Source organism: Callospermophilus lateralis, chromosome 4 (assembly GCF_048772815.1).
Source record: "Callospermophilus lateralis isolate mCalLat2 chromosome 4, mCalLat2.hap1, whole genome shotgun sequence".
In the NCBI taxonomy this organism is placed as follows: Eukaryota; Metazoa; Chordata; class Mammalia; order Rodentia; family Sciuridae; genus Callospermophilus; species Callospermophilus lateralis.
Genome location: NC_135308.1, coordinates 106,443,333 through 106,470,729, shown reverse-complemented (window position 1 = coordinate 106,470,729; position 27,397 = coordinate 106,443,333). Strand labels below are relative to the sequence as shown.

The 27,397-nt window shown below is 41.2% G+C and overlaps 1 protein-coding gene and 1 long non-coding RNA gene across 4 annotated transcripts in view; one reads left to right on the top strand and one right to left on the bottom strand.

Annotated features, from left to right (window-relative positions):
* Nucleotides 1–977: 977 nt before the first annotated feature.
* Nucleotides 978–2,248, bottom strand: LOC143397806 (uncharacterized). Its single transcript, XR_013091204.1, has 2 exons — nt 2,155–2,248; nt 978–1,659 (listed from the first exon to the last, which is right to left on the bottom strand). It is a non-coding gene; the product is annotated as an uncharacterized LOC143397806 (long non-coding RNA).
* Nucleotides 2,222–27,397, top strand: part of Slc38a1 (solute carrier family 38 member 1) — a 62,148-nt gene continuing 36,972 nt past the window's right edge. Inside the window, exons 1-4 of one of the 3 annotated variants that reach the window (XM_076854355.1) lie at nt 2,222–2,440; nt 2,683–2,791; nt 15,501–15,615; nt 18,835–19,052. In XM_076854355.1, the coding sequence (XP_076710470.1) occupies nt 18,931–19,052 (122 nt within the window). In that variant the 5' untranslated portion in view covers nt 2,222–2,440; nt 2,683–2,791; nt 15,501–15,615; nt 18,835–18,930. The remainder of the gene's footprint in view (nt 2,441–2,682; nt 2,792–15,500; nt 15,616–18,834; nt 19,053–27,397) is intronic. The other 2 variants (XM_076854353.1, XM_076854354.1) reach the window with 2 other exon arrangements.

Here is a 27,397-nt window from a genome sequence, read left to right as displayed (position 1 = left end):
GTGGTGTTACCAGGCACTCTTCCTGAACACTGCCTCTTTCCCCCTTCTACCTCAACATCCACACAGCAACAATCCTTCATCACAGCCTCGGTTTCCTCCAGTTCCAGGTTGTCAACTAAAATCCAGAGGTCGGGTAATGATTTTTTGCCTGACTGCCCAGTTGAAGCACTGTGGTTAAGACTGGACATGGACTTATATTAGACCCAAATGGAACTTGCTTCCCCCTTCACTATTTACGATCTTTTGTAAACATGACAAATTTGACCTCTTGGAACCTAGTTTCTTATTTATCTAATGAGAATAATACCTAATTGAGGGGAGAAAATTATTGAATGAGTAAATATGTACATGTAAAGTGCTTAGAATAATAGCTGGCGAACAGTAGGGCCTCAGGACATAACCACTGAATCCTATTCAAAAGTGCAAGGTAACTGCAGTCTTTTGGTGTATAGGAACTAATAAGTTAAAACTGGAATCAAAAGATATGCTGGGAATCACATTCTTTTAAAAACGAATGGCTATACATCCTATCTTTAATAAAGTTAACATTTCAACAGGCTTGAACTCGGCTCACAGTTTATCTACTTTACCTACTTAGGTTTCTTATTTATAACAATTATTTGTTCCAGACAAGGTACACACTACCTAAAATCATTAATTTCATCTAAATTAACTTCCTGTAGGAACAAGGGTAGAAAGAATCAAGTTTCTGATGACCTACAGATTATTTGTGATGTGTGTACTATTATCTCCTTTTCTTACAAATTAGAAAAACAGCACCAGGACAAAAGATAATCAGGCGAAGGAAGCGATAAGTATCTTAAGAGTTGAGCTCCGGTGGGCTGAGCGAGGCTGAACCTCGGTCCCCTTCAGTTCCCCTTGACTGCCCTTTTACTTTCTCAGGTATAATCAAGAACATGTCTCCTAAACAGGGTTCTCAGGAAGCCAATGGAACTAGCCAAGAAAAACGCCTGCCATCGAAGAGAATGAGAATTTTAATCAATAATGAGAAACTTAAAAATCTGGGTGTCATCTCATTTTTCCATCTCACTTTTAATTAAAAAGCAACAGCCCCTGCCACACAGTGACTACTCAGTCTGCCCCCATGAACGACTCCAGGTAGATTAATTTCTGAATTATGATTCACCTTCCCTTTCCTGTTTTGATGGAACACGAAGACTAAACCATCTCTGTCAATAAAAAGCTCAAATTTCCTCCCTGCAAATTCGCGCTAGAACGACAGTCTAATTGGCTGACACGCAGGTGGGATTTCCTGTCGCCATTTTAAGGAGACACATCCCTCTGCAAGAAGTGCCCAGCCAGTTAAAAGGGGCTGTGCTTGAAACAAAGAAAAAGCAGAAAAAAAGGGGAACGGTCTAGGTCGCCCCCGCCTGCCTTCCCCTGTCCCCAACCCATGCCCGATTTGGGCGCTGGGAGGCGCCGGGCGGGTAGGCGGAATCGCATGAGGTCTTCGGGCTCCTCCATACTCGAGTCTGGTCCCTTCGCGCCTAGGCAGGTGCGCGCTCCCAGCCGTTCAAATCTTCTGGTGCGCTTCACACCCAGTTCCCAAAACAGAGCTGCACAGCGTAGATCTCAGGGAGGGCTGGCGAGGTCTGCGGGTGTAGGATCCGGAAGAGGGAAGGAACCTCTTGGGGCGGGCTAGGGACAAAGGATTTCCAAAGGTTTTGCTCTCCCAGCTCCTACAACCACTCCGGTCCCCTTGCCGCCAACCCGGGCCGTCTACCGGCCACCCAAGGAGCCGACACACGGCTCCATCCCGGCCCGTAGCTCCAGGCGCTGCCAGCAGCTTTCTGGGCTGCTTTCCCGCCAGTCACTCCTGCGGCCATACTCAGGCTGCATTCTTCCCACAATGCAACTCCTTTCGTTTCTTAGGCCCTGGCAGGTTCTGGCGTACCCCAAAATGTAGCCCTCCGCCCCAAGCGCCCAGCTTTCCTTTCCTCCGCGGATGCCCAGTTGGCCATTCCACCTCCAACCCCAAAGGTTCCCATTCTCCAACCACTACCGCAGCCGAGTTTGGAGCACGCTGCCGGGCCCCAGGAGGGCACGGGGCAGGTGTCCTGGCAGCGTGGAGCCTCCACTCTCCTAGCTTTCATCAGTAAGCCCCTCACGCGCGCGCCCCGCATCCTCCCTCACCCCTTCCCCCCGAAGCTCAGTAGCCTCCAGCCTCGGTCACTGCAACGTCAGAGCTGCTAGAGGAAGGCAGAAAGGCGCGGCCGCCAGCAATGACACCATGTGACAAGCACCACTTAGTTACACGCAGCTTTGGTTGAAAGCGGGCTGGCAGAAGGGGAGGAGACGGTGGAGGAATGGCCTGACTTTCCCGGTTCAAACATCTTAAGCCCCTGAATGCAGAAGGACGACGCGCCTCCCAGTAGGAAATGACTACGGCTCGAGACCCTGAACGCCAGAGCGTGTCGATGTAAGTGAGAGGCTGGCGATAAGAGTGTGGGTGAGGGTTGGTGGTGGCGGTGGCTGGGGGGCGGGAGGAGATTCGGATTCAATCAGCCAAAAGGAAGAGAGCCAAAAGAACGCGGCCTGGGGCAGCCACGCCATTGCGCCTGAAGGTCGCTGGGAACCTCCGCCCTTCACCTTCCTCCGAAATCTGCCACGCCAAGCTTCCCATCCCAACCCTCGCTGATTTAGGACCACCTTTTTTCCCAGCCCTGGGAGCCAGACCTTGACACAAAGGACATCAAACAGCAGTTGGGAATATCCGGAAGGGCGGACACTTTGACATCGCCTTTTGCCACCTTTCCCTTTATTTCCCAAGGTAAGGTGATTATTTTCACCCTAGGGAGGGCTGGGGGAGCGGCGGTGGGGAGCGGAATGATGGTTTTAGCCGCGAGAGGAGGCTGAAACGTAGAAATTCTCCCAGCATGAAAGGAGGCAGAGCGCGGCTGCGCCTGATGTCTTCAGATTTTGCTTTTCGGAAAGGAAAAGTCCTAGCCCCCTGCTCTTCCCTGAGGTGCGGCAATGCGAGGAAGCGCCAGGGTCCCCGATTTCACCTTTGAAGGGGCTGTGGCTTACTTTTTTGATCTGTTTCTATGGTGGCGGAGTGTGGCGTCAGGTCTGGTTACATTTCATTTGGCTCAGCGACCACGCAGGTCTGAAAGGAGAGAGCAGACAATGTGAGGGCGCGGAGTGCCCGAGAAGTGCATGAATCCCCTTGGCGGGGAGGGTATTTCCTGAGTCGGTAGGGCCCCGAGAAGCGCGTGTGTTGTCCCCCAAGGATGCGGCGTGCGGCTGGCAGGGTCTAGGTCCTGGCCACTATTTAGGGAGCCAAGCCGCCGAGCAGAGTAAACAGGAGCACGTTGGTCGCCCCTCCTTCTCGCTTTGCGGGTCTCTAATGAGGACGAGTAGGAAGATGCGGGGGGGGGGACTATCAAAGGATGCTGGCAGTGACTCATTGTCTTTTCCCGCCCAGAAGAGATTCTTTACAAAATGGAGAGAGAGGGCAAAAGAGGTAGTTCTTTTCCGAGACCCGGATTCGCTGGAGCCGGCGGACAAAAGGCCACCGCTTGAGCCGGGCCCCTCGCGGATTGCGCGCCCCTCCAGGCTCACCTCCTCCCCCCACCCCATCACCTCTCTCGGGTCCCTAAATGTTGCCACAGAAGGCCGTTAAACTCTCAGGCTTCTCTCCTGGTGGAAAACGCGCCTTCGATCTTGCGTGCGCCCCGCCCTTGTCTCCCCCCCTAAATAATCCGCTTCCCTGCGCGCCGGAGCTCTTAGCACCCACTGGGACCCCGCAGGCGATCGCGCTGCCTGGTCGCCGCTGCGTTGCCCAATCTCCAGGCCCTCGGTTTCTTCTGAACTGTAGTCACTGAAAGCACGGGTGCATATGGCGGCAAAAGGAATTTCGCGGTAACCGCGTCACGCCGTTCCCAATGCCTTTCACAGGCTGCCTTTGGCCGGGGAAGGTGGTGCTAACAATTGAGTCCTTTGTGTCTCGCTCTGCGGCGCGGATCTGGAGTTTTTACGAGCCTGTTTCTTCCGTGGAAACCTAACTGCCGCCGGGATCGCGTACTTTTTTCAGACCAGTCTACGGTGATGTACGTAGTAAGAGTGGAAAAACCCAGGCGCTGGGAAACTGTATTCATTTGCATTTGGAAGGGGGTTTGACATCTCTGCAATGAGTTTTTACATTTTTTAATGTAAGGGGGAGTGGGACGTTAAATGTATGGTTGGCAGAATGTGGGGCCTAGCGAGGCTGTAATTTGTCACCTTGATAGAAGAAACTGTGCAGCAAACTCGTGCTTTTTCTGACGTCAGAAGGACAACGGAAATAAAACCTGAGCCTGGCAGCTGGCTGGCCTCATTGTCAAGTATCTCACACCGGGTGGGTACTCCTGTAATCTATGCAAGACAGTCAAGTGGAGACACCGATCTCGTGTGGGACCCCAGGATTTTGTTTCAACCCCTGCCTCAAAATGGCTTTGCTCTTGAGAGTCTCTTTAAGTTCTCAGTATGTTGCTGTAAGCAACTGGAAACCGGCCTATTTTTATTTGAGGTCTTAATCTTGATCAGGTGTATTCGCCTCCCCTCCATGTACCGTATGCAATATATTATGAATATATGTTTTCTCCTGAGGGCTCACTATGTAACTGGTAGCAACTAACAAGATCAAATTTCTGCTTCTGTGATGCTTCGGTTCTCATGGGGGAAGCGCACTATATGCATGCATGTATATATATGTCTGGCAACGAAGAAACAGATCTTGAGATAGAGTGACCCACTAGAAGGGCCCTAGTGTGTGGAAAGGTGACATTTGTCCTAAGACCTGAGTGATGAGAAAGGATCAGCTGTTTGAATTATCAGGAGAAGTTCAGCAGAAAGAACAGCAAGTACTTCCTTATTACACTCTGCTTTGCTGTAATGTAATTCAGCACATGAGGTCAATAGATTTTAAAGGTTTTTTTTTTTATTCTTTAAACATATTCTGTTGCATATATATATGCACACCTGTTTATCCTACTTTTTTTCCTCTCTCTGGGTGATACTTGAGGGCAAAACCCATCTTACTCATTGTTCCCCTGATGTCTAGCACATAGTAGTTGTTTAATAAGTACTTGCTGGATTGAGACCTTAGTCAAGCCATTTTATCCACCTCTTTATGATATTGTTAATCATCCCTTCCTTTCCATATCCCATTATCTGTACTCCTAAATTTGAAATATTGGGGTTTTGCTTGTTTGTTTTTTGTACTGCTTTTCTTTCTTTCTCTCCAACATAGTCCTCGGGATTGAACTGAGGGGCACTAGACTACTGAGCCACAGCTCAGTCCTATTTTTTTGTATTTTGTTTAGAGACAGAGTCTCACTCAGTTGCTTAGTGCTTTGCTTTTTTTGAGGCTGGCTTTGAACACACAATCCTCCTGCCTCAGCCTCCCAAGCTGCTGGGAATACAGTTGTGCACCACCAGCGCCTGGCTTTTTTTTTTTTCTTTTTCTTTTTTTTTTTTCTTTCTTGTATTTTGAACCAGGGTCTCACCAGATTTCTGGGGTTCTGGGGCTGGCCTCTAACTCTCAACCCTCTTGCCTCAGCTTCCTGAGAGTGAGACTACAGGCATGTGCCACTGCGTGTGGTTCTGCTTTGCTTTTCTTTCTCATCAACCCTCCCCATTTTTGAGCTGTGGCTAAGCCCTAGCAACTTGTCCTGTTGTCTGCATCCTCACTGCCCAAGTGTAGGTCCCTGTCACCTGACCTAGATGTAGCAATTCAAGTAGAATGTTGAACTATGAGAATCACTAAACAGAATGGAGGTACCTTGAAGAATCCAGTGGTGGAGGGAGTAAGATGCAAATTCTAGGCCCCATTGGAGGGAAGGAGCCAACAGTGAAGAGGAAGAGCTTCCCAGCTGGCCTCCTTCATACTAAGCTCTGCTCCTGTAATTCAACCTGGATACTCCTGTGAGATTTGTATTTTTAAAACTCAGTTTACTTTTTTTTTTTTTTTTTTTTTAAAAGACCTTGCTTCTAAAAGCTTCCAGTGGCCTACAAATAAAATCTAAATTCCTTCATGAGGCAGGCAAGACCCTTCATGTTCTGACTCCTCCCCTTTCCCTCTCTCTCCCCAATGTTCCCTTTCTCTCAGTACACGCTCACACTGCACCCTTCCTGTCACTTTTCTTCCTTAGTAGCTATGTGGATTCCAGACTGCAATGCCCACTGAAGTCATCATTTGTGACAGCCTAGCCAGATGCCATTCTTCTACCTCTTGGAAGAAGTGTTTGCTGATCACTTCATTGATCTTTTTTTTTGTTAAGGATTTGTTGATCCTCTACTATTTGCATTACTGTCACCCAGGTGGTGCATTACTGGGGTCTCATCAGGTCTCAACTTACTAGCCCCAGGACCTTAGCATTTCTAAGTTTCAGTGTTTTTCAGTTGTTAAATAGGGATGCTGATGATGGTGGTAGTGGTAGTGCCCATCTTATTGAGTTATCCTGAAGATTTAATTAAGATAATGGATGTGATGTGTATGGCATGGTGTTACCACTTCATTTATATTAAATTAGAAAGGACTTCAGGTTCATCATCTTTCAGGAGAAGTGGGGAAAGTTGACCAGTGAAGTTCCCCTTACCTTTGCAATTCTGTTTAATCTTTTAAAAATGCTTTTATGAAAATAATATCCTAATGGAGAACTATCTGAAGTTTTCCAGTCTGTGACGTGTGGGGTTGGGCATGGAGGAAGTATGTGCATAGAAGTAAGCACATTCAAAACGGCATAATGGACTTCAGAAAAAGACATCTTGCTAGGCTGACCCTAACTTGAATCTTTTAAAAACACTGTTAAGCTTACTTGTAGAATTTGATTGCATATTCATTGGTTTTCTAGTGATAATTTCTGTATCAGGATTAGTTACCAATGGTAACGAGCTCAATGACTGGGAAAGCAGAGTGGCAACATGGTTTGGGGGGACTAGCCCTGGGTCTGCAGTCAAAAGACTGTGTCCAGCAAGGCTACAATGTGTCCTTACCAATAACTATCTGCCCAGTTTTTGGGCAACTCATTCAACATTTTTGTACCTCACTTCCCGTGTGCCCAATGGTAATAACAGTATCTGAGCTGCCTGCCTCACAGAACTGTGAAGATATAATGAGAACTGAACAGAGAAAATCCTTGAACAAGTTAAAATAATTATTCAAGATGATGGTCATCTGGAGGTCAAGCACACTGCTAATCTGCAGGTTTGGGGAAGGGTTTAGATATTAGTGATTCTCAGCCCTGGCTTCACAGCAAACTCATCTGAGGCCTTGTAAAAACCTACCAATACTCAGGCTCCATCTCCAGAAATTCAGATTTCATGTAGAGTAAAGCCCAGACACCAGATTTCAGAAAAAAAGGAAAAAAAAAAAAAAAAAAAAAAAGAAAGGAAGGAAGGAGGAAGGAATCACTAATATGTGGTGGTTTCTATTTAAAACAAAGCAAACAAACAAAATCAGAAATTCAATGAGGACCTCAGTCCTTTGCTTGATGAAGTCTTAGCAATGCAAAATTGTGAGCTTGACTAACTTTTCCCCTTGATTTCACCAAGCCACCCAGTTGTTGACCTCATGGAGCCACAGCCTTGGGTTACAATTTATAACCTGAATTTTCCCAGGCCTGTCCAGTAATACAGCCAGGGCCACATGAAGATTTAATGTGTGGATCTCAGTTTCCATCTCTTAGGCATGACAAAGAGGATTAGAAAAGAAGGGACACAATGGAAAGGAGAAGGAAAGGGATAGTTGTGCCAGGCTGTGGAAGGAAGAGACTGGGTGGAAGAGAAAGGGCAGAGTGGAGAAAAGGTGGAGTTTAGTTTATTGAAATGGTGTTTGTTTAGGTTGCAAACTGGTGGTTTAGGACCAAATTAAGCCTGTGGACATGTTTTGTGTGATCTACACTTTCTTTTGAAATTGTTTGGAGTTCATTGCCAACATTGAAAAATCAGAATTTCACTTAATATCTGGATTTCTGGCATGTTTTGAAAAAAAGAAAATTAAAAGACCTGGCTCATGGTTACTGCTAGCTGGGGGGAAAGAGATGGGATACCTGTTCTTCATTTCTTATGTACAGTTGGCTTTGCTCATTTATCTTGCCTGCCCGGGACACTAGCTAAATTTGTTTTTAACTTTTTTTTTTTTTTTTTAACTTTTAATCTAAATCTGTAGAGTGGATTTTTGTTTTGTTTTGTTTTGTTTTTGATACTGGGGATTGAATGGGGGTGGGCCACTTAACCACTGAGCCACATCTCCTGCCCTTCTTATGTTTTTGTAAATTTTGAGACAGGGTCTTGCTAAATTGCTTAGGGCCTTGCTGAATCTCTGAGGCTATCTTTGAACTCGTGATCCTCCTGCCTCAGCCTCCTGAGTTGCTGGGATTAAATCTGTAGATCTTAAGGCTGGTTGCACATTCAGATCCCCTAGAAAGCATTTAAAATACCCATGTTTGGATCTCATCCTAGACCCATTAAGTCAGAAACTGTGGGTATTTGTTGTTCCCTTATCACTATTAAAAAAAAAAAAAAAAAACAACTTCCAGATGTTGAAAGAAACATCATTCATTGTTTAGTCTGCACAGACTTGCCTCAGAATTGAGGACTACTTATCTACTAAGTCAACTATTCAAAAGAGGTCCATCTTATCTTTGAAAGTGAACCATTCAGGAAGAGTCTATATAATCAGAGGACTTCAGAACTGGGGGAGATATTTGAGAAAGCATCATCCATTAATCCAACCTTCCTGAGACCTGGAGAGAGGAAAGGAATTGTTCAAACACTTCCATCACTTGGTTTTGAATTATGAAGTGTCTTTTGTTCCTTTTTTTCTTTTCAATGCGGGTATATTTTTAAAGGTTTCTTTTTAGAAATGATCCTCTTGATATATAACCACTTCATAGTGCTTTAAAAACTTCTCAATATTTCTATTTTTCCTGGAGTATTTTGTAAATGTCATAGCTTAGCTAGGCTTAAAAACTAACCATCAAAACTCTTATTCATTGTTTTTAGTTCTAGAACAGTCCTTGACCAGAAATGTCATCAGGACAAAAACAGAGATACAAAGAAAAATTTTCATAAAGGCTGAAATATTCCATGTTGTTTCTACTTCATAAGTTTTTAGTAATTATTGAAATCCATTTTCAGTTAATGAGAAATGCTTTTAATTTTGTTAGTACATAGACTAATATGCTCCCTATTTAAACGAAGCTTCAAATGCTATTGATTTTTCAATGTAATATATGGTCTGTACTCCTACATTCAAAGTTATGGGTTGACTTAATTTCTGGAGTTTATCATTATTTTCTCTCTTGAAATCAGAATAGTTCCAAAACATCTCAATATAGATAGGTTAATTCCCAGACATATTAGGATGGGCATATGCATAACAGATTTTTCAGAGGTCCTTTGGGAACTTGAATAGAAAAGGAATTATGGAACGGTAAAAACAGGTATTGGGTCACTGGACAAGATAGGACACAGTGGGCAGTCTGCTCCTGCAGATTAGTGGCTCATCTCCAGGCCCCTGGCAGAAATGGTCAGTGCTCATCCCCGTGAGTTTCCTATAACATCTTCTCACCCTCAGCACTGCCACTGACATTTTGGACCAGATGACTCTTTGTTATGGATGTTTAGCAGCATTTCTGGATTCTTTCCACTGGATGCCTACTGCACCCTATCACTTGTGACAAGTAAAAAGGCCTCTAGACTTTGCCAAATATCTCCTCAGTTGAGAACCTCAGCTTTAATACAACTCTGTCTCTGGACTTTCAGAAATCACACCAGCAATTCCCAAACGTAAAAGGTTCAGTGGCCTGAATATTAGTGACATGTACTTTGTTTATATAGTACTTTACAGTTTTAAGTGTATTTTTTCACCTAAATCCCACATGCCCAGGAAATTCAGTGGTAGACTTATTGAAAAATGATGAGACAGGGCTATCCACGTTGTTCTCGTTTTGTTTTGTTTTCCTACAGAAATTGTGTTTGAAAGAATTGCTGAATACATTGTCTGCAGGCAGATGATCATAGCTTTCTTTTTAAATTTAATCCTTCTCTTTATTATTGACACATGTCTACTATCGCCATGTGCTAGGGATCCAGAGGAACTGTGGTCCCTGTTCCCAAGGAGTTGAAGTGGTAAATAAAACAATTATTAAAATATATGGCAACGCTTGCTGTCAGCCAGTGCGTAATCTACATAGCAGTGTTGCAAGGTTTCCTGAGTAAACAATCAACCACAGATTGCTCATTGGTGAAAGGCATGATGGAGCAGGAAGAGTAAACAGGGATTGACTGGACATTGTTAGACAAAGCCAACAAGCTAGGCTTTGAAAGAAACGTCATTCATTGTGTCATTCATTGATTGTGTCATTGTGTCATTCCCAGGCTTGATGGGAAGGTGGGAGATGTGTTCAGAAGCAGAAGGATGAGGAATGTAAAGCAGAAAGTTGTTCCAATGGGATGTGGTGGGAAGGAAAGGGGAAGAGATAGTGATGAGCAATCTGGGCTTTGCATTCTAGGTTCCAGTAATTAGACTTCACCCTGTGGATGTGTGGAACAGTGATGTTTGGCAAGTTGGGAAGAAAAATGTGCAAGACACTCATTTTCAGGAAGATTTGTCTTCTACAGATGGGAGAGGGCCTGGGATTGGGAGGTGGGATGGAGGAGAGTGACTGGGGCCATGTGAGGGTTGTGGGACTGCAAGGAAAGGGAGGAAGAGATGGGACAGGATGAAGGAAAGTTGGCAGGACTTGGTGACTGATTAGATAGGAGGTTTGTATTAAAGTGTTAGCCAGGTTTCAAGTCTGGGTGACAGGAGAATGTACATTATCTTAAACAGACATAGAAAAGCTGGCGCGTGAGGTCGGTTTTTCATGGGTGGAGTCCAGCAGGCAGCCTGAGAAGGTGAAGAATTTGTGGAAATTTTTTTCCTAAGCAAGAAGAAACCTGAGAGATCATCTCTCCCTCTTGCCCTCTCATGTTACAGATGAAAAAAACACGGGACACATTAAGTGGTATGATCATTCTCAATGAGTATTTAAGAGGGAGATCCTATATCATAATGCAAAAAGGAATCCTAGTTGCATAAAATGGAAAAAAGATCTGAAAGATGCCCTTGTGGAATCTTGAAGTCCTAAAAAGGAAAGAATTTGGAATGTGTGGAGCAGGAAGAGTAGAGGACCAAAGAGCCCTCCACTCTGGGAGGAAGAAGGGAGTTGGCAGAGGAAGTAGCCAGGAAGGATGCAGAGAGAAGCAAGGTGGGAGAGGTGGGGACTCAGAGAGAAGGAGGACTGGGAAAAGCCACTTGTCTTAGGTTGCATCAGTAGGAAACATAGTCACAAAAGTAAGTGCTGCCCATGGACTAAATCATGGAATCTTTGTGACTGTTCAGGATGGGTCATACTTCCATTTTACTGATGAGAAAACTGAGACCAAGAGAAGTTAACCTACTTGCTCAAAATGACACAGCTCTGTAGTGGAGGAGCCAGAGAACAACAGTCAAGCATGATTTCAGGGGACAGATGAAAACAAAAGCAAGGAGTTCTGAGGCTGTTGGCAGTAAAGGGTGGGGGGGTGTGGTTCAAGGTTCTAGACAAGGTTACATTGCAGATAAGGAGCTCAGAGAATGAAGGACAGAGGCCAGGGAAGCCAGAGAGGGCAAGCCTAGAGCCTTAGGCAACAGGATATAAAACACTTCTGAGATTGTTTGCTGTCTCCCAGACTTTCCACCACTAAAGACTGTTTTTATTATTACTTAACTCCCAGTTTCAAAGAGTTTGACTAACAACTTTAAGCTTTTAATTGAGGTACAAATTATGCACAATGCAATGTCCAGATCTCAGGTATAACATTTAGTGAGTTTTTTTTAAGCATTTGATGGACCTTTATTTTATTTATGTATTTATATGTGATACTGAGAATCAATCCCGTGCCTGACACACATGAGGCAAGTGCTCTACCACTGAGCCACAACCCCAGCTCCATATTTAGTGAGTTTTTTATCATAAACTTAATATGTTATTTCACTTCCCAGTTTTATTACCCCCCAAAATGTGTGAAATTGCCAATTAGACCCTAAGTTTATCACATCAGGCCAATACAATCTAGCTAAAAGTGAGGATACCTGGCATGGTACCCTGTTTAGCCTCTCTGAGGCTTTGTGAAATATATCCATATTAGCACATAGCTATATCTACATAACGTCATCTAAGAGTGCAGAGATCTAAGGACCCAACATGTATGAACAAACTCAGTCAGTTATGGGAAGAGATGGCCAGGAAGAACAGGGCCATTTGGACTTTATGCTTAAAACTGTCTCTTAAAAAAAAAAAAAAAAGAAATATATATATATATATATATATATATATATATATATATATATATATATATTTCAAATATAAAATATAACATTTTCTTCTTTTTTTGTGTGACAAGAAGATCTAAAGTCTACTTTTAACAGAAATCCCCAATCTGATACAATATAACTCCCATCCTCCTGTTGTACATTAGATCTCTAGACTCCTTCTTCTTACCTATCTGCAACTTTATATCCTTTGGCCTACATTTTCCCATTCCCCACTGGCTCCTGTAACCATTGTTTAATTCTCTGTGTATGTGTTTTCAGCTTTTTTTTTTTTTTTTTTTTTTTTACTTTCCACATGTAAGATCTTGCAGTATTTTTCTTTCTGTCCCTGGCTTATTTCAGTTAGCATAGTGTACTTCAGGTTAATCCATTTGTGGCAAATGACAGGCTCTTTTCTTAAGGCTGGATCACATTCCACTGTGTGTGTGTGTGGATCACAGTTTCTTAATGTATCCATCCATCAGTCCATCAGTGGACACTTTTTTTTTTTTTCTTTTTCTCCATATCTTAACTCTTGTGAGTAATGCTGGAAAGAACATGTGAGTGCAGGTATCTTTAAGAGGTGGTGATTTCATTTCCTTTGGGTACATGCCCAGTAAAGGGATTGTTGGGTCATTTGGTAGTTCTATTTTTAATTTCTTTAGGAACCTCAATTATGTTTCCACCAACAATATATGAGTATTTCCTTTTCTCCACACCCTTGCCAACCCTGCTTATCTCTGGAGGTTTTGATGATAGCCATTCTAACAGGTGTGAAGTGATAGTTCCTTGTGGTTTTGATTTGCATTTCCCTGGTTAGTGACCGTTGGGCACTTTTCATACACACTTGGTCATTGTTGTGTCTTGTTTGGAGAAATGTCTATTGTCTCAAAACCACTGGCCAAGCTATCAAAAGTTGATTTTTGGGAGTTGAGCTAGGAGAGGTATGGTCGTATTAGTTCTTCTTAAAAAACAGCAATGACTCCTAAGATATTTTAAATTTTAGTCTGTATAGCTACGTATGTAGTAATAGTAAGGAATTGTTATTTTTTAGAGTTTTTGTTTTTTGGTACCAGGGATTGAACCCAGAGGCACTTTACCACTGAGCCATATCCCCAGCCCTTTTTAAATATTTTATTTAGAATGAGTTGTCTGGCTGAGTTGCTTGAGGCCTCTCTAAGTTGCTAAGGCTGGCTTTGAACTCATGATCCTCCTGCCTTAGCCTCCACTGGGCTTACAGGCATGTATTATTGCTTGTTATTTTCTAGGTTTGAGAGTAATATGGTGGTATTGTTGAAAATAACAGGCTTACCTTTTAAAGATAATGCTGAAAAATTCCAGGTGATGGTGGGTGGGGATAAAAATGTAGCCAGACTGCCCTGAATTGAAAATTGTTGAAATTGGCAAATGGTCGTTCATTATACTGGTCTACTTTTGTATATATTTAAAATTTCCCATACAAATTTTAAAAGAGAGGTTGGGAGAGTAATTCAGGGGTAAAGTATGTGCTTAGCATGTACAAGACCCCTGTGTTCCAATCCCTAATACCAAAAAATAAGTAAGTAAATAAATAAATAAATAAAAAGAAGGATAAAATTAAAGATATCAATCAGGTTTTAGCTGCAGTCAGGTTTTAACTGAGATTTTTCTATGATAAACCAAAAAAGTTTATTATGAGGAATTAAGAACCTATAAAATTGCAGACAGAGCAGGCGCTAGGCTGGATCTCTAAGAATAATTACCGTAACTGCACCATTCAGCTGGCTGACTAAGGTCAACTGCTAATTGTACCTACATCAGGAAGTCATAAACTAGGAAGCCACTGTTACCATTGCATGCTTCAGGAACACATCACTCAGGCCAGATCTGACAATGAGGAATCATGACTACAGCTGTTGACTCTAGTGCCACCTACTTGCTATACCTGCTAGAGTTGTTCCAGCAAAATGGATGCTTTCTCCCGCCACCGCCACCACCACTCTCTGATGGTGAAATCTAATCACTGCTAGATCCCTGGCTGTAAGAGGGTGTGGGAAATGGAGTTTATGACTTCCTACCTGTTGTGAACTCTACTAGAAAAAGGTGGAAACAACTGAGTTGTCCATCCCACCACATATTACCATTCCCACAACATATTCCCACCACACAGTACCATCAGCAGTTGGTATATTAGTACTGTTTCCAGTGTAAGTGATGTCTTCCCCACCTCCAGTCTAATCTTAACTGTCTTTACACACAGTTCAAGTCCTGTCTCTTTAGAAAGCCTTACCTGACTTCTCCAGGCCCTATTTATTTTTCCTCCTTTTCTACCTTCCTGACTGTTTTCCTTCCTTCATGCACCCATGCATGTGTGTCATGTGTGTGTGTGTGTATGTCTCTGAAACCTTTGTGGACATAGTCTTTGTTCTGCCATATAATTTGATCTCTATCATGCAAACATTTTTTTGGCATACCACCTTTTATATGGGATGCCGTGCTTGCTTCAACAGGCATTAAGTGACTTAAAGCAAGACAAATTTGTATTTGTTTCTTCCTTGAGTATATAATTCCACATAGAGAGTAAATTTATGTATTTAACATTAGTACCATTGTAAAGTGTGCCAGTAACTGTACCCGGATAATCATGCTTACCTTAAGTATCTTACAAGATTGTGGTACGGATCAGAAGTGTTCTGTGCTAAGTGAATTGTAATTTGCAACCTATTATAAATGTTGAGAGATAGTAATTATGATTAGGTTAACACCAGGATTTTCACACGATGACCCCAGTATGCCTTTTAATTAATTGTATAGTTTGATGATTATTTCTTATCTTTCAGTGAAAATGTAATTCTTTGTTTTTTAAATTCAACCTGTACTTTCTGTCTCTCTGGGTTGAAGTCTAGGCTCAGGCCCCATCTCCACCTGTCTGTCTTCTTTCCACCAAGCAGTCTGTCCAGCAATAGTGGGTCAGATGTCCATTTCTGGCACAGTCAATCAGTTAACCAAGCATATGTAGTAATAGTGTAGATTTGGTTTACTGATAGAACTCAGGATAGAAAATGGTATCTTGTCAAGTGAAAAAAATACATATATATTTTAAAAGCTTAATGATTGGCATGATTTCCATCTTTGTAAATGTATATGTTTTTAAATTTATACTCATTCTTTCATTTAACAGATACTTACTGAGTGTCTCCAGTGTGCCAGGCAGCGGATCTATGCGCATAGAGGAAACTTGGAATGCCATACAGCAGTACGTATCCAGTGATCATCTCTTCTTGCTGATTTAACAGGTGACTTTTTTTTTCTTTTTACCTGTTTTATTTCATTTGCAAAACCATTTTTTACAAAGATCTATTTGTTTATTAATAAAGAACTAATATATTTTTTTGAGGGGAGGGAGTGGTACTGGGGATTGAACTCAGGAGCACTCAGCCACTGAGCTACATCCCCAGCCCTATTTTGTATTTTATTTAGAGACAGGGTCTCACTGAGTTGCTTACCATCTTGCTGTTGCTGAGGTTGGCTTTGAACTTTCCATCCTCCTGCCTCAGCCTTCTGAGTTGCTAGGATTTCAGGCGTGCACCACCTCACCCAGCAAGAACTAATGATTTTTTTTTTAAAACATATTTCTATTCATCAAAATGCTTATAAGATGCCATTCCATGAAGAAAGTAGATTGAAAACAATCTAAAATCCACAATGTTAAATTTAAAAGTGGGGTGGAGGGAGGTGCAGTGGTGCCTGTAATCACAGCTGCTTGGGAGGCTAAGGTAGGAGGATCATGAGTTCAGCCAGCCTCAGCAACTTAGCAAGCTCCCGTCTCAAAATAAAAAATTGAAAAATGCTGGGGATGTAGCTCAATGGTTAAATACCCCAGGATTCAATCCTTGGTGCCAAAAATAAACAAACAAACAAAGAAATAAATGGTGGGGTATTGTAGAGGTGGATAAATTGAGAAGGAGAAAAAGGTGGGGAAGAAAAGGTGGAGAGGAAATGCATTAAAATCCAACAGTGGCCCATTTTTAGGGAATAGGATTTCTTTTATGATATTGTTCTAAAGATTCTCGAGTGAGCCTAGATTGCTCTTAGAAAACAATTTTTTTCAATGTTCAGTCCAAAGTTACTTTTCCACAAAGCTCCTCCAGATGTCTGAATATGACACTTTTCAAATTTTTGAACCATTCCATCACTTAGCACTCAATAAATACATTGAATAGATAGTGTTTCCCAAGTGTAGCCTCAGACATGGTGATAGGTGTCACTAACTTTGTTTTTCTCTTCATATTCCAGAACAAGTTAGATTTCATATAGATTATTTTATAGCAAAATTTATTCCATATGATTAGTTCCTACTGACATTTGTCTAATATTGACCTGATTTTATTGGCCAGGTTTTCTGTAGTCTTTTGTTTTTAGCTCATTTCTTTAAGTAATTAGTTACATGTGTGCTGTTTATATACTACACACAAACACATATATTTGATATGAAAGTTTAAATTCAACGCTGGTCACAGAGGCACATGCCTGTAATCTCACTTAGAAGTCTGAGGCAGGACTATTGCAAGTTCAAGGCCAACTCTGGCAACTTAGTGAGACCCTGTCTCAAAATAAAAAACAAGGGCTGGGAATATAGCTCAGTTGGTAGAGTGCTTGCCTCACATGCACAAAGCCCTGGGTTTCATCCCCGGCACCACAAAAAAAGGTGGGGGACAGGGAGCTGGAATGTATTTTAGTAGTATAGTGCCCCTGGGTTCAATCCCCCGTACTGGAAAGGAAGAAAAAGAAAGCTTAAATTCAAACAGTAGTCTCCAAATCTATTATTAATCAACCTCTCTTCACCTCAGAAAATTTTTGTCTTGTGCCCTACTTCCTTCTAGTTTGAAGAGAGAAAAAGACTCCTTAACCCAGATTGGAAACTCCAAGCCTGCATTAGCTTTCTGTTAGACCTGTAGCATCACTTCAGGGGACTTTGAGGTAGTCATGCAAGCAGAATCAGTTTGGCAAGAGTCCTAGAAATTACCTGGGCTAGCCCTTCTGAACAGCTTTCATCAAAGGGGGCCAAGAAGCTAGAGTGGGGTTTAAAGAATTTCAACTTTTGCTGAGTAAAGATGGTGGGGACCATTGGTGCTGTGTGAAGGCACTAGAAGCAGTTAGAGCCGGGCTAGTACTGTAGCCAGATCAGTCAGCTTCAGGCCAGGAGGAGCAGGATTCAGATTTCTCTGTCCTGGCTTCCTGACTTCCAGGAGCGGCCCTGCCCTGTAAAAGGAAGAGGTTCCTGCAACATGAGGGATTAGAAAGTATGTTGTGAAAATTTAAAGGACCCTGAAACCAGGGAAGTCATTCTAGATAGGAGGTCGTGTAAAGGAAAAGGAATATTTGGCCTGGATATGAAAAGAGAAGATGGGAACACCTGAAAAGTATCATTCTAAGGGACTTTCTGTGGGTCCTTAAAATATTATCAATGAGTAAAATGCTTGCTGCGATATACTAGGTGTGTAGATGGGTGTGATAAAGTTCTGACTCTTACTAAGTTAGAGTCATCTTACGGAATTCAGAATCAGACAAAATATTTTGTTGTTCAAGGTGTTTGCCATTTGGAAGTATGAAAAACCAAGATTCCTATTGACATTCTGCCTCATTCGTGAGTCCCCATTATGTCACTGAGAATCCCAGTGAGACTCCCTAGTGTTTATTGGTATTCACCTCTCTGGCCACCTTCTTTCTGACTTGTGATGCGGTGCCCCAAAACTCGTTCTTCCTCTCCTGGATATTTCATTGGTGACCTCTCAGAAATCTAATCCACAATCATCCGTGTAGGATAAAATGTGAGTTCTGATAGTCTTTCATTTCTGATGAGGAAATAGAGTAGCAGGTGGACTAGCCAAAATCCCCTGAGTATGAGTTTTTAATTCCTTAATTCCCTGACATTGGAGTGATTTCATTGAAGAGATTGATTTAATCTCTTGCAGTTGATGGATAAACTATTTGCTAAATTTCAAAACAATATCTGTTCTTTTGCTTGGTTGGCCACCAGGTTGAGTTGTCTGTCAATCTTTGTTGATGCCACTTGAATGAGGATTTGCATTTTTATTTAACTAGAATTGCTACATCAGGGTGCTCTGTGCCTGTGCAGCCTGCATCCCAGCTATATTATGTGCCCTGTGATCTGACACATTAAAATAACTGACTCGGTTTCATTTTAAACACACGATTTCATAAAAGAGTATCTATATTGCCTGGAGCTGACAAGGCATTCCTCTAAATGTGAACATAAAGGTTATAGGATATGATTCATTTTACAGTTAAAAATAAAGGGGAATTTATGAGAGGCATAAACTTTACAGGTAGGCTTCTATGTTTTGATGTGCAAAGATTTGCCTTAATGCATTCTACTAGCAAAAAGTAAAAGTTGCATTATTAGTAAATTTACTGTTTACTTGTAATAGTTCATTTTTCATCAGTGGTGTTTTTCACATGATTAAGTCTTTTTTAATTTTGCTATATTTCAGGGGTATCACACATATATATTTGCTGCTATCTGCTACTACATACACTCAAAACAAGAAATTTGGACTAATTGTTTTGACTACAAATAACTTCTAAACATGATGCATTTCAAAAGTGGACTCGAATTAACTGAGTTGCAAAACATGACAGTGCCTGAGGATGATAACATTAGCAATGATTCCAATGATTTCACCGAAGTAGAAAATGGTCAAATAAATAGGTGAGTATTTTTCCACTAATATTTTCAATCCAGGGAAAGAAATGGCTTTTAAAAATTATTTCGGTTTTCTGTTATTCGTTTGAATTATTCATTACTAAAGTTATTCTCCATTTGAAGATGCAATTTGAATTTCTGATGTGACATCCGTTGGGCATAGTCTGCAATAGCAGATGAAGCAAATAGGAAAGTAATTTATTCATCTTTTCAAATCTTTCAATTGAGTCTAATAAAAATGTATAAATACATTGGACCCTAACCAGCCCAAACTTTCAAAAGCTCTGTGCTGATGAATTAGACAGACTGTTGGAATTTCACTGCATCCCATATCTGAATATGTACTACACTCATTGGTACACATTTGAATCAAGAAGTGGTCCACGTTGCATTTGCCAGTGATCCTGTGTTAAAACCAGAATTATGTCGTCATTATGAGCACCATTTATAGTGTGGATTTTAAATAATAATAACAATACTTGTGCCCATTTGCCATTATGAGAGTGTATTGTAGAGAAATGGTACATGAGGAGAAAGAAAAATAGAAAAGCAGGAGGGGAAAGAAGGCTGGCTTGGAAGCTCCCACCACTAGAGGTGCCCTTGCACGAGTCCTCCCAATGCTTGGGTCTCTTAATTATAAGAGCAGAACAAACAGTATGTGTTTTAAATGATTTGAGACATTTTCTGACTTCCTGATTTTTTAGCTGATTTATGTGGATCCTTAGCAGGAAGTGGTCCTGCTTGGGAGTTAGTGGCTTAGCCTTCTGAAAGTCTAGCAGAAGAGAGAGTGGTATGTGTCAGACTATTTATTAGAACACCAATAAGTCACTTTGGTAAGGTCAGCAGGAAATTGGGGTAGGGGGAGATAAGAGCATTTTGTAAATTAACCAGATATCATTATAAAAATCTTTCTGGTAGTCTGTTCTGTGTTCTCATTTAGTGAGTAACTGAAAGCCCACTAAAGGAATTAGCTGTCACTTAGAACACTTAGAATTTTCACTTTTCCTCTCTAAAATGAATATTAAGTCCTCAACTCAGGCCCTTTTCCTTAATAATCATGTAAGTATTATTTATTGTGTTAGATGATGATTGTTATTATTGGACTCAAGTTTACTTACTTTCATTTTTTTTTCCAGTCATACTAGCTGCCAATTCTTGAATGCCAGGTATTTTACATGATAGCATATACTCTTACAAATGTGATGCATTTCCTGCAGATGAGGAAAATTTTAAAATTCAGTGTACAAATAAGGAAGCCGAGGCTCAGAGAAATAAAATAACTTTTGCATGGGCATATACAGAGCTGTCTAGGTCTGTGTCTTTCTGCTCTTCCCTCTGCCTCTGGTTGTACTTGGGTGTTGATTGAAAAGCTAGGTTAATGGTTCCGTGCCATTTTGTGCCCTTTATTCCTGGAGGGTTCTGTAGTCACTGCTGACCTTCACTGAACAGTCACAAGCGAGACATTTTGGTTTTTAACAAATCTTCATTCTCATAGCAACATAGCCTCGACATCATTTATAACATTCAGTTTAGAATCTGAACTTGATTTTTTTAAGTTTTACTTACTCACACTGTTAAAGTTTTAGGTGATTTCCATTTGCAGTAGGTGAAAAAAAAATACCCATCCTCATCCCAGACTTGGGCCCTTTGCCCACATGAACTCACTTCCCTGTAGACTATGACTCGGCCTGTGAGCTGGTTCAGAGGTGTGGGGTGCTGACCACTGGTTTTGTAGACTTTGGTTCCACTGTTTCCAATGCATCTGATGCTTTTCTTTCTTTCCTCATTTTATTTCCCTTCCTTTGCTGACATAGTTCACAAATCTTTTTTTTTTTTTTTTTCTGGCTCAAAGATAATTAAATTTAAAATAGCATATGATAACACTGAAGCTAATAAAGGTAACAAACATAAAACAAACAAAAAACCCTGCCAATCTTAAGGCCCTCAATGGGTGACCTGGCTTATTGCTGGCATATTCTATAATCTATGGTTTCTGCAAAAGCTATACCTGAATACTTTTCACTCCTTTTGTAGCTTTCTCACATTTGTGGGAAGAAGGTAGGACCAATTATATGAACCTAAAAACCCCACCCCTTCCCAAATAGTGAACTGCCAGGTAATAGTGACTCTTTTTAAGATGCTAGAGAAAATGTTGAAAACAATGCTGAACCCAGATTAGCTGGCATCTAGTTTGCCTGCAAACTCCTCACGGGGATACAATAAGAATTATTATTTTTTTCAGTTTCTTTTTTTAATTTATATTTTTTCTTTATATATGACAGCAGAATGCATAACAATTCACAATAAGAATTATTTTTAAGTTTAGTTAATAATAGAGTAGAGCCAGGAATGCTCTACTCTGTTATTATAGAGTAGAGCTCTATAATCCTAGAGGTTTGGGAGGCTGAGGCAGAAGGATGGCAATTTTGGGACCAGCCTCAGCAATTTAGAGAGGGTTCGATCCCTGCTACCAAATTAATGATGATGATGATGATGATAATGATGATGATGATGATGTAGTAGAAGCCCAGCAGGGTGGTGCACACCTATAATCTCAGCAACTCAGGAGGCTGAAGCAGGAGGATCACAAATTCAAGGCCAGTCTGAGCAATTTAGACCCTGTCTCAAAATAAAAAATAAAATGGACTGGGACTGTAGAGTGCTTGTCTGGCATACACGAGGTCCTGGGTTTGATTCCCCAGTACTGGGGGGGGGGGGGGCGGGAAGTGAAAACCAAAAGAGAGCCATTTGAGCATTAAAATATCTACAATTATTTCAGTTCAATGTTTTTATTTTATTTTATTTCATGCCCTAATTTTGTGGTTTTAATCCTAGAAATCTCTACCTGTAATGACAAAGCTTTCGAAATGTCTACTAGATCAGTGCTGTAGATAGTTTGATGTGCACATGAAACATTTAGAAACCTTGTTAAAATGCAGACTCTGATTCAGTAGGGCTGGGTTGGGGCCTGAGATCGTGACTCCTGGCAAGCTCCCAGGTGATTCCCAAACTGCTGGTCTGTGGACCGTACTTCTGAGTAGCAAACTTTAGGCTCCCTCGAGATGTGAGCCTCTTGAGAGGGACTGTCTCAGTCATCTCTTTCTTCCTTGTACTGATCATTATACTAGACACAGGGGGGACATTCCAAATAATTACTTTTAGAATGAAGGGTGTGTGGAGGGGGTGTGTGTGTGGGGGTGAATAGATGGCTGTGGAATTAGACCTGTATGGAATCCTGGCTCTGTCATAGATCTATGTGATCTTACGTTCTGAGCTCAGGCCCATCCCTGTAAGACAGAAATAATGGAATTGTTGGGGAATGTGTAATGTAGTACTATTTTAGGTTAAGAACTTAGGCTCTGTAATCAGCCTTCTTAGGTTCAAATTCTGGCACAACAGTTTTAGTAATTAGCAATGTAACTTTGGTCAAGTTATTTAATTTCTCTAAAATAGCACGAAAACAGTACCAACCACATGTAATTAATGAAAATAGATGAGAAAATCCACCTAAAGTACTTGGCACTGTGTCTGGCAATAGTAAGCCTCTTAGTATGAGAAAAGTCTGTCTCAATAAAGCTGCAGCCCTCTTTGGCAAGGACTCCTTTTTTCTCCACCCCAAAGAGCAACAATATTGCTTTAGGTTTTGGATGACTGCTGGTTATTGCTCTCTTAAATTTGTTGAAATATTTGTAGATTATCCTAAGTGTATCCAGAATACTCTTCAAATATTTCCATACTTATCTGCTACTGTTCTAATTTCTGTCTGTGGATAATCATTGTTATGAACCTGGTGTTATTTAACAAAGTCTTTCATTAAGATTTGTTCTTAAAAGAACTTGAGGTAACTCCTGTCATCGCACCCTAAATCAACCTTTTTTGGTCTTTATATATTTTTTGGAGTTTATGTAGTGACTTTTTTTTTTTTTTTAAGTCATCGAAGAGGACCCTTGAAAAGTTCTCTCTTCTTTTTTCCTAATATATTTTGTATACTTAAGGGAAGAAGATTCCATAACTTCTTCCCGTATTCAGTTTTTATGTCAGAATATTCTTCCCTTGCTTCTGTCTTTCCTGTTACAATTAAAGTCTCTTTTCTCCATGTTTAGTGGGGTTCGTTCACCAACCAAGGCTTTCCTGCTTCTCAATCTTCTCTTTAAACGCTTCTGCTATTTCGTTAATTCTTTCTCTTCATTTTTCTGATCCCTTTTTCCTTGCTTGAGGAAAGGTCATTTAAGCTGAGCCACTCAACTCTCTCTTGTCTCTTTTGTGTTCTGAATCCTCAAATGAAGCACTATAATCTAGTAAGAACCTGAGCAATGGAGATTAAAACAGGAAGATTATCTTTCCATTGTACAACTCATCCTTAACTGGATTGTTGTGGTGGTTGATTTATTTTTAGTTTTACATAAGTGCTTTTATGTTGCTTGCTTCTCTTCCCACTACTTATACTTACATCCTTCTAAAGATTTTTTTTTTTTTTAAACTAGGGGTCACCAAATCACCCATTGCAGGGTTAAAGATTTTTTTTTTTTTTTTTTAACTAGGGGTCACCAAATCACCCGTTGTAGGGTTTTGTTTTGTTTTCACAGAGCAATTGGCTACCTAATGGTTGATCAAATTCTGCTTTATGGGAACAGACTGACCCAGTGCAAACTCTTTACTTTCATCATCCTAAGATCACATGTCAAAGACATTTTATCCCATGGCACATTTTAAGTTAATAAAGAAAAAATTTAAGTCAATTTCATTGTGAGGTCAGTGCTTTTTTAACAAACAACTGTGTTTTTAAAATGATAAGATAACAGAAACTTGTGATGAGCTGCTTGACCTAGATATTTTGAATGGAATTTTCCACTACAAAAAAAGGTTGTTTTTTATCCATTTTTTAAAAAAGTTTATAGGAACACAAAGATTTAAAAGCTTTAAATATTTTTAAAATTCTACCTAGTTGATGGGGCTGAGGCAGGAGAGTCACAAGTTCAAGACCAGCCTGGGCAACTTAGCAAGAATCTATTTCAAAGTAAAATTGAAAAAAGGCTGGGGATGTAGCTGGGTGGCAGAGCACCTGCCTAGTATGCATGAGGCCCTGGGGTCAATCCCCAGCACTATTATGAAAAGCTAAAGGGAAGAAAAAGTTGAAACACCACAAAGAGAATAAGATATTCTTCTTTAGCTAAATTTTCCTGCAGCTTAAACTACTTCCTAATTCCAAAGTAGACAGTTCACACTCAGTTTATATTCCTGGGAATTGCCAGTGTGGGGGTGGAGGCATACAGAAGGAGCTGAAAGGCACAGGGTGCACTATATAATCACTATGGATTCAGGATGAGTAAAGCAGTAAGTAGGTTGGAGTGAGAAAACTCAGTTCAAACCAGAGTGTAGGAAGACTTGTGATCACTAAGAGTTTTCACTTGCAGGAGGGGACTTACTGGGAGGACTAAGGGCCCCTCTGGGGAGAGGGATTCCTGCTGCCGCCTTGTTTTTCTGCCCTGTCTTGCCTCCACCCACACTTGCGAGAATACTCTGATTGCAGGGGGACCTAAGATCTGAACACTGAGGCAAAATCAAATTAAGCAGCACTTGAAATGACATGGTGAGGAATTTGTGCCTGAAGCTTATTCAGTGGGGAAGCCAGTGGAGATTTTTGGGGAAAATCTGTTAAGTCTTACTGCAGAAAGTGGACTGACCAACAGAGGCAGAGCTGGGGAGTCACTCAGCAAACAACAGGCTTTAATGTATTCCTTAATGGTTGTGCCTTAGAACAGCTCTGTAAATCAGTTTCATCTCCTTCTGCAGTTCCACAGGAAATTGCTGGAGGCCAGGCAGGGACCTTAGTCTTCAGCTCCTCTAGTTGCACAATGTTTGACCCTATTTAATGTCCCCTCCCCCACATCAGGTTGCCCACATCCTTTTCTTCTCTGCCCACCAGTCCTCTGCCATCGACTCTGAGGAGTGTTTGCCAGGCATGGTACTGAGATCTGCCAAAATGGTCCATTGATGGGTTTATTTGAAAAAAAAAATGCTCAGGCTTTTCCCTTAATTTGAAAATAATGGAAATTCTCTTTGGAAAACAGGTTTCTTCCGCAAGAAAGGCAGATGGGGGACTTGTTAAGTAAAGATTTGGTAGACTTGAGTTCTGGTCATTCAAATTAGCCTGATTACATTCAGTCTTTATGGAACAACAGGACTTAAATATGAGTCAGTTCCATTTTGCAAAGTCCAGAACCCACACTTCTTTGGGCTGCCTGTTTGGAAGGGAAGGCTGCTTTTCCCTGCCCCTCTGCAGCTAGATCTGTAAATCGCAATTCTGTGAAAAGATTTAGAATGTTAAGGACAAAGGAAAGGCCAAACCAGTCCTTAGCAGCAATGCTATACAGCTGTCAGAGTTCAAAAATGCTATGATGCCATGCTGTTGTTAAAAACAAGCAACACTATTTCTCAGGTTTATGCCTTTAAGTTTCTTCTAGCTAATCCCACCCAATACTTGCTTTTCCTTCTCTGGATTCCTTATCTCATCTTCATTTTGCTCAACCCAACATTTCTGTACTGGTGTTAGCTGCTATGGTCTTATTTCAAGTGGAGCATGAACTCCTATTTCTGGAGACCAGGTTTTCACTGTGGTCCTTCACAGTGACTGGCAGGGTCTGCGGATTGTGCAGTTTATACACATGATGGCTTCAGAGTGAGTTTGTAGTATATATTTTTTTCTGGTCTTTGGCTTGTTCTGACAAAATAGTATAAACTTGGAGAAGTAATGCCAGGGAGAACCAGATCTCTTGGATTAAAGATGAAGAAGGGAGATGAGTAAAATCAACATCAATGTAACATATGATTCATTTTTTAAAAAATGCCTTATTGTGAAGTACAACAGGACTCAAAAAGTGATTGGAAATATAATTCACAGTTTCAAAATACATGCTTCTTTAATAGTTCAGCTTAGGTGGTTTCAAACTCAATGAACAATTCACTGTGATTAGTTCTAGCCATGGTCAGATAATTGATCTCCACACCTAGAAGGACCAAAAAGCAGCCTTAATGTGTCTTGAGAATACATGAAGTGGTTTACCTCCTTTGACAAAATTATTTTTTTAACTAGAGATTTTTTTAAAAATTAGAAATTTAGGCCATCAAGTTCTGATATCAACTCTGAATGCATTCAGTGAATCTAATGGTTCTTAGAGCATTTCAAATTTTTTTAAAAAATTGTTTTATGTGGTGCTGAGGATCGAATCCAGGGCCCCACGCATGCGAGGCAAGCGCTCCACTACTGAGCCACAACCCCAGCCCTGAATTCTTACTACTCTATATTTGTATGTATCCCATCCCAACTCAGGCCCCTCCTATGCAGTGGAGAGGGGTGACTAATGTCTGTCCCTCTCATGCGCTGCTAGGTGCTGGACCCATGTTTTATACATGCACTCTCAGTGAATTCTCCCAGTAGTGCTGTAGGGCAGGGTCATCATGTCACTCCCATCTCACCATGAGCAGACAGGGTGGGGCATGCCCAGGCCCCCAGACCTGGTAAGGATTTGAACTTAAGTTCTGGATCCTGTATGCTTTCTCAAAGCCCTAGCTTTACCCCTAAAGTGTGGACCATGAGCCCCGCCTCCCCTGCTGTAACTTTCTGAGTGCTATAGGAATTAGACTATATAGTGCCTGCACCATAATTATGTAGCCCCAGATCACCCCCATCGCCTCCTCCTGTGACTTGCATATGGCAGGTTCTAAAAGAATGTTTGATGGTGAGACAGTTTTCTTTTTAAAAAAATTTTATTCTTTTTAGTTATACATGACAGTAGAATGTATTTTAACATATCATACAATACATGGAGTATAACTTCCCATTCGTATGGTTGTACATGATGGAGAGTTACATTGTTCATGTATTCATATATGAACATAGGAAAGTAGTGTCTGATTTATTCTACTGTCTTTCTATTCCCATCCCCCCTTCCCTTCTTTTCCCTTTGTATAATCCAAAGTATTTCTGTTCTCCCTCACCTCTGCCTTTGTGTGTTAGCATCCCAAATATTAGAAAGAACACTTGGTCTTTAGTTTATTGGGATTGGCTTATTTCACTGAGCACAATAGTCTCCAGTTCTACCCATTTACCAGCAAATGCCATGATTTCATTCTTATTTATGGCTGAGTAATATTCCATTGTGTATATATACACACACATTTTTATTATCCATTCATCTGTTGAAGGGCACCTAGGTTGGTTCCATAGCTTAGCTGTTGTGAATTGAGCTGCTAATAAACATTGATGTGGCTGCGTCACTGTAATATGCTGATTTTAGGTCCTTTAGGTATATTCCAAGGAGTGGGATAGCTGGGTCAAGTGATGATCAAGT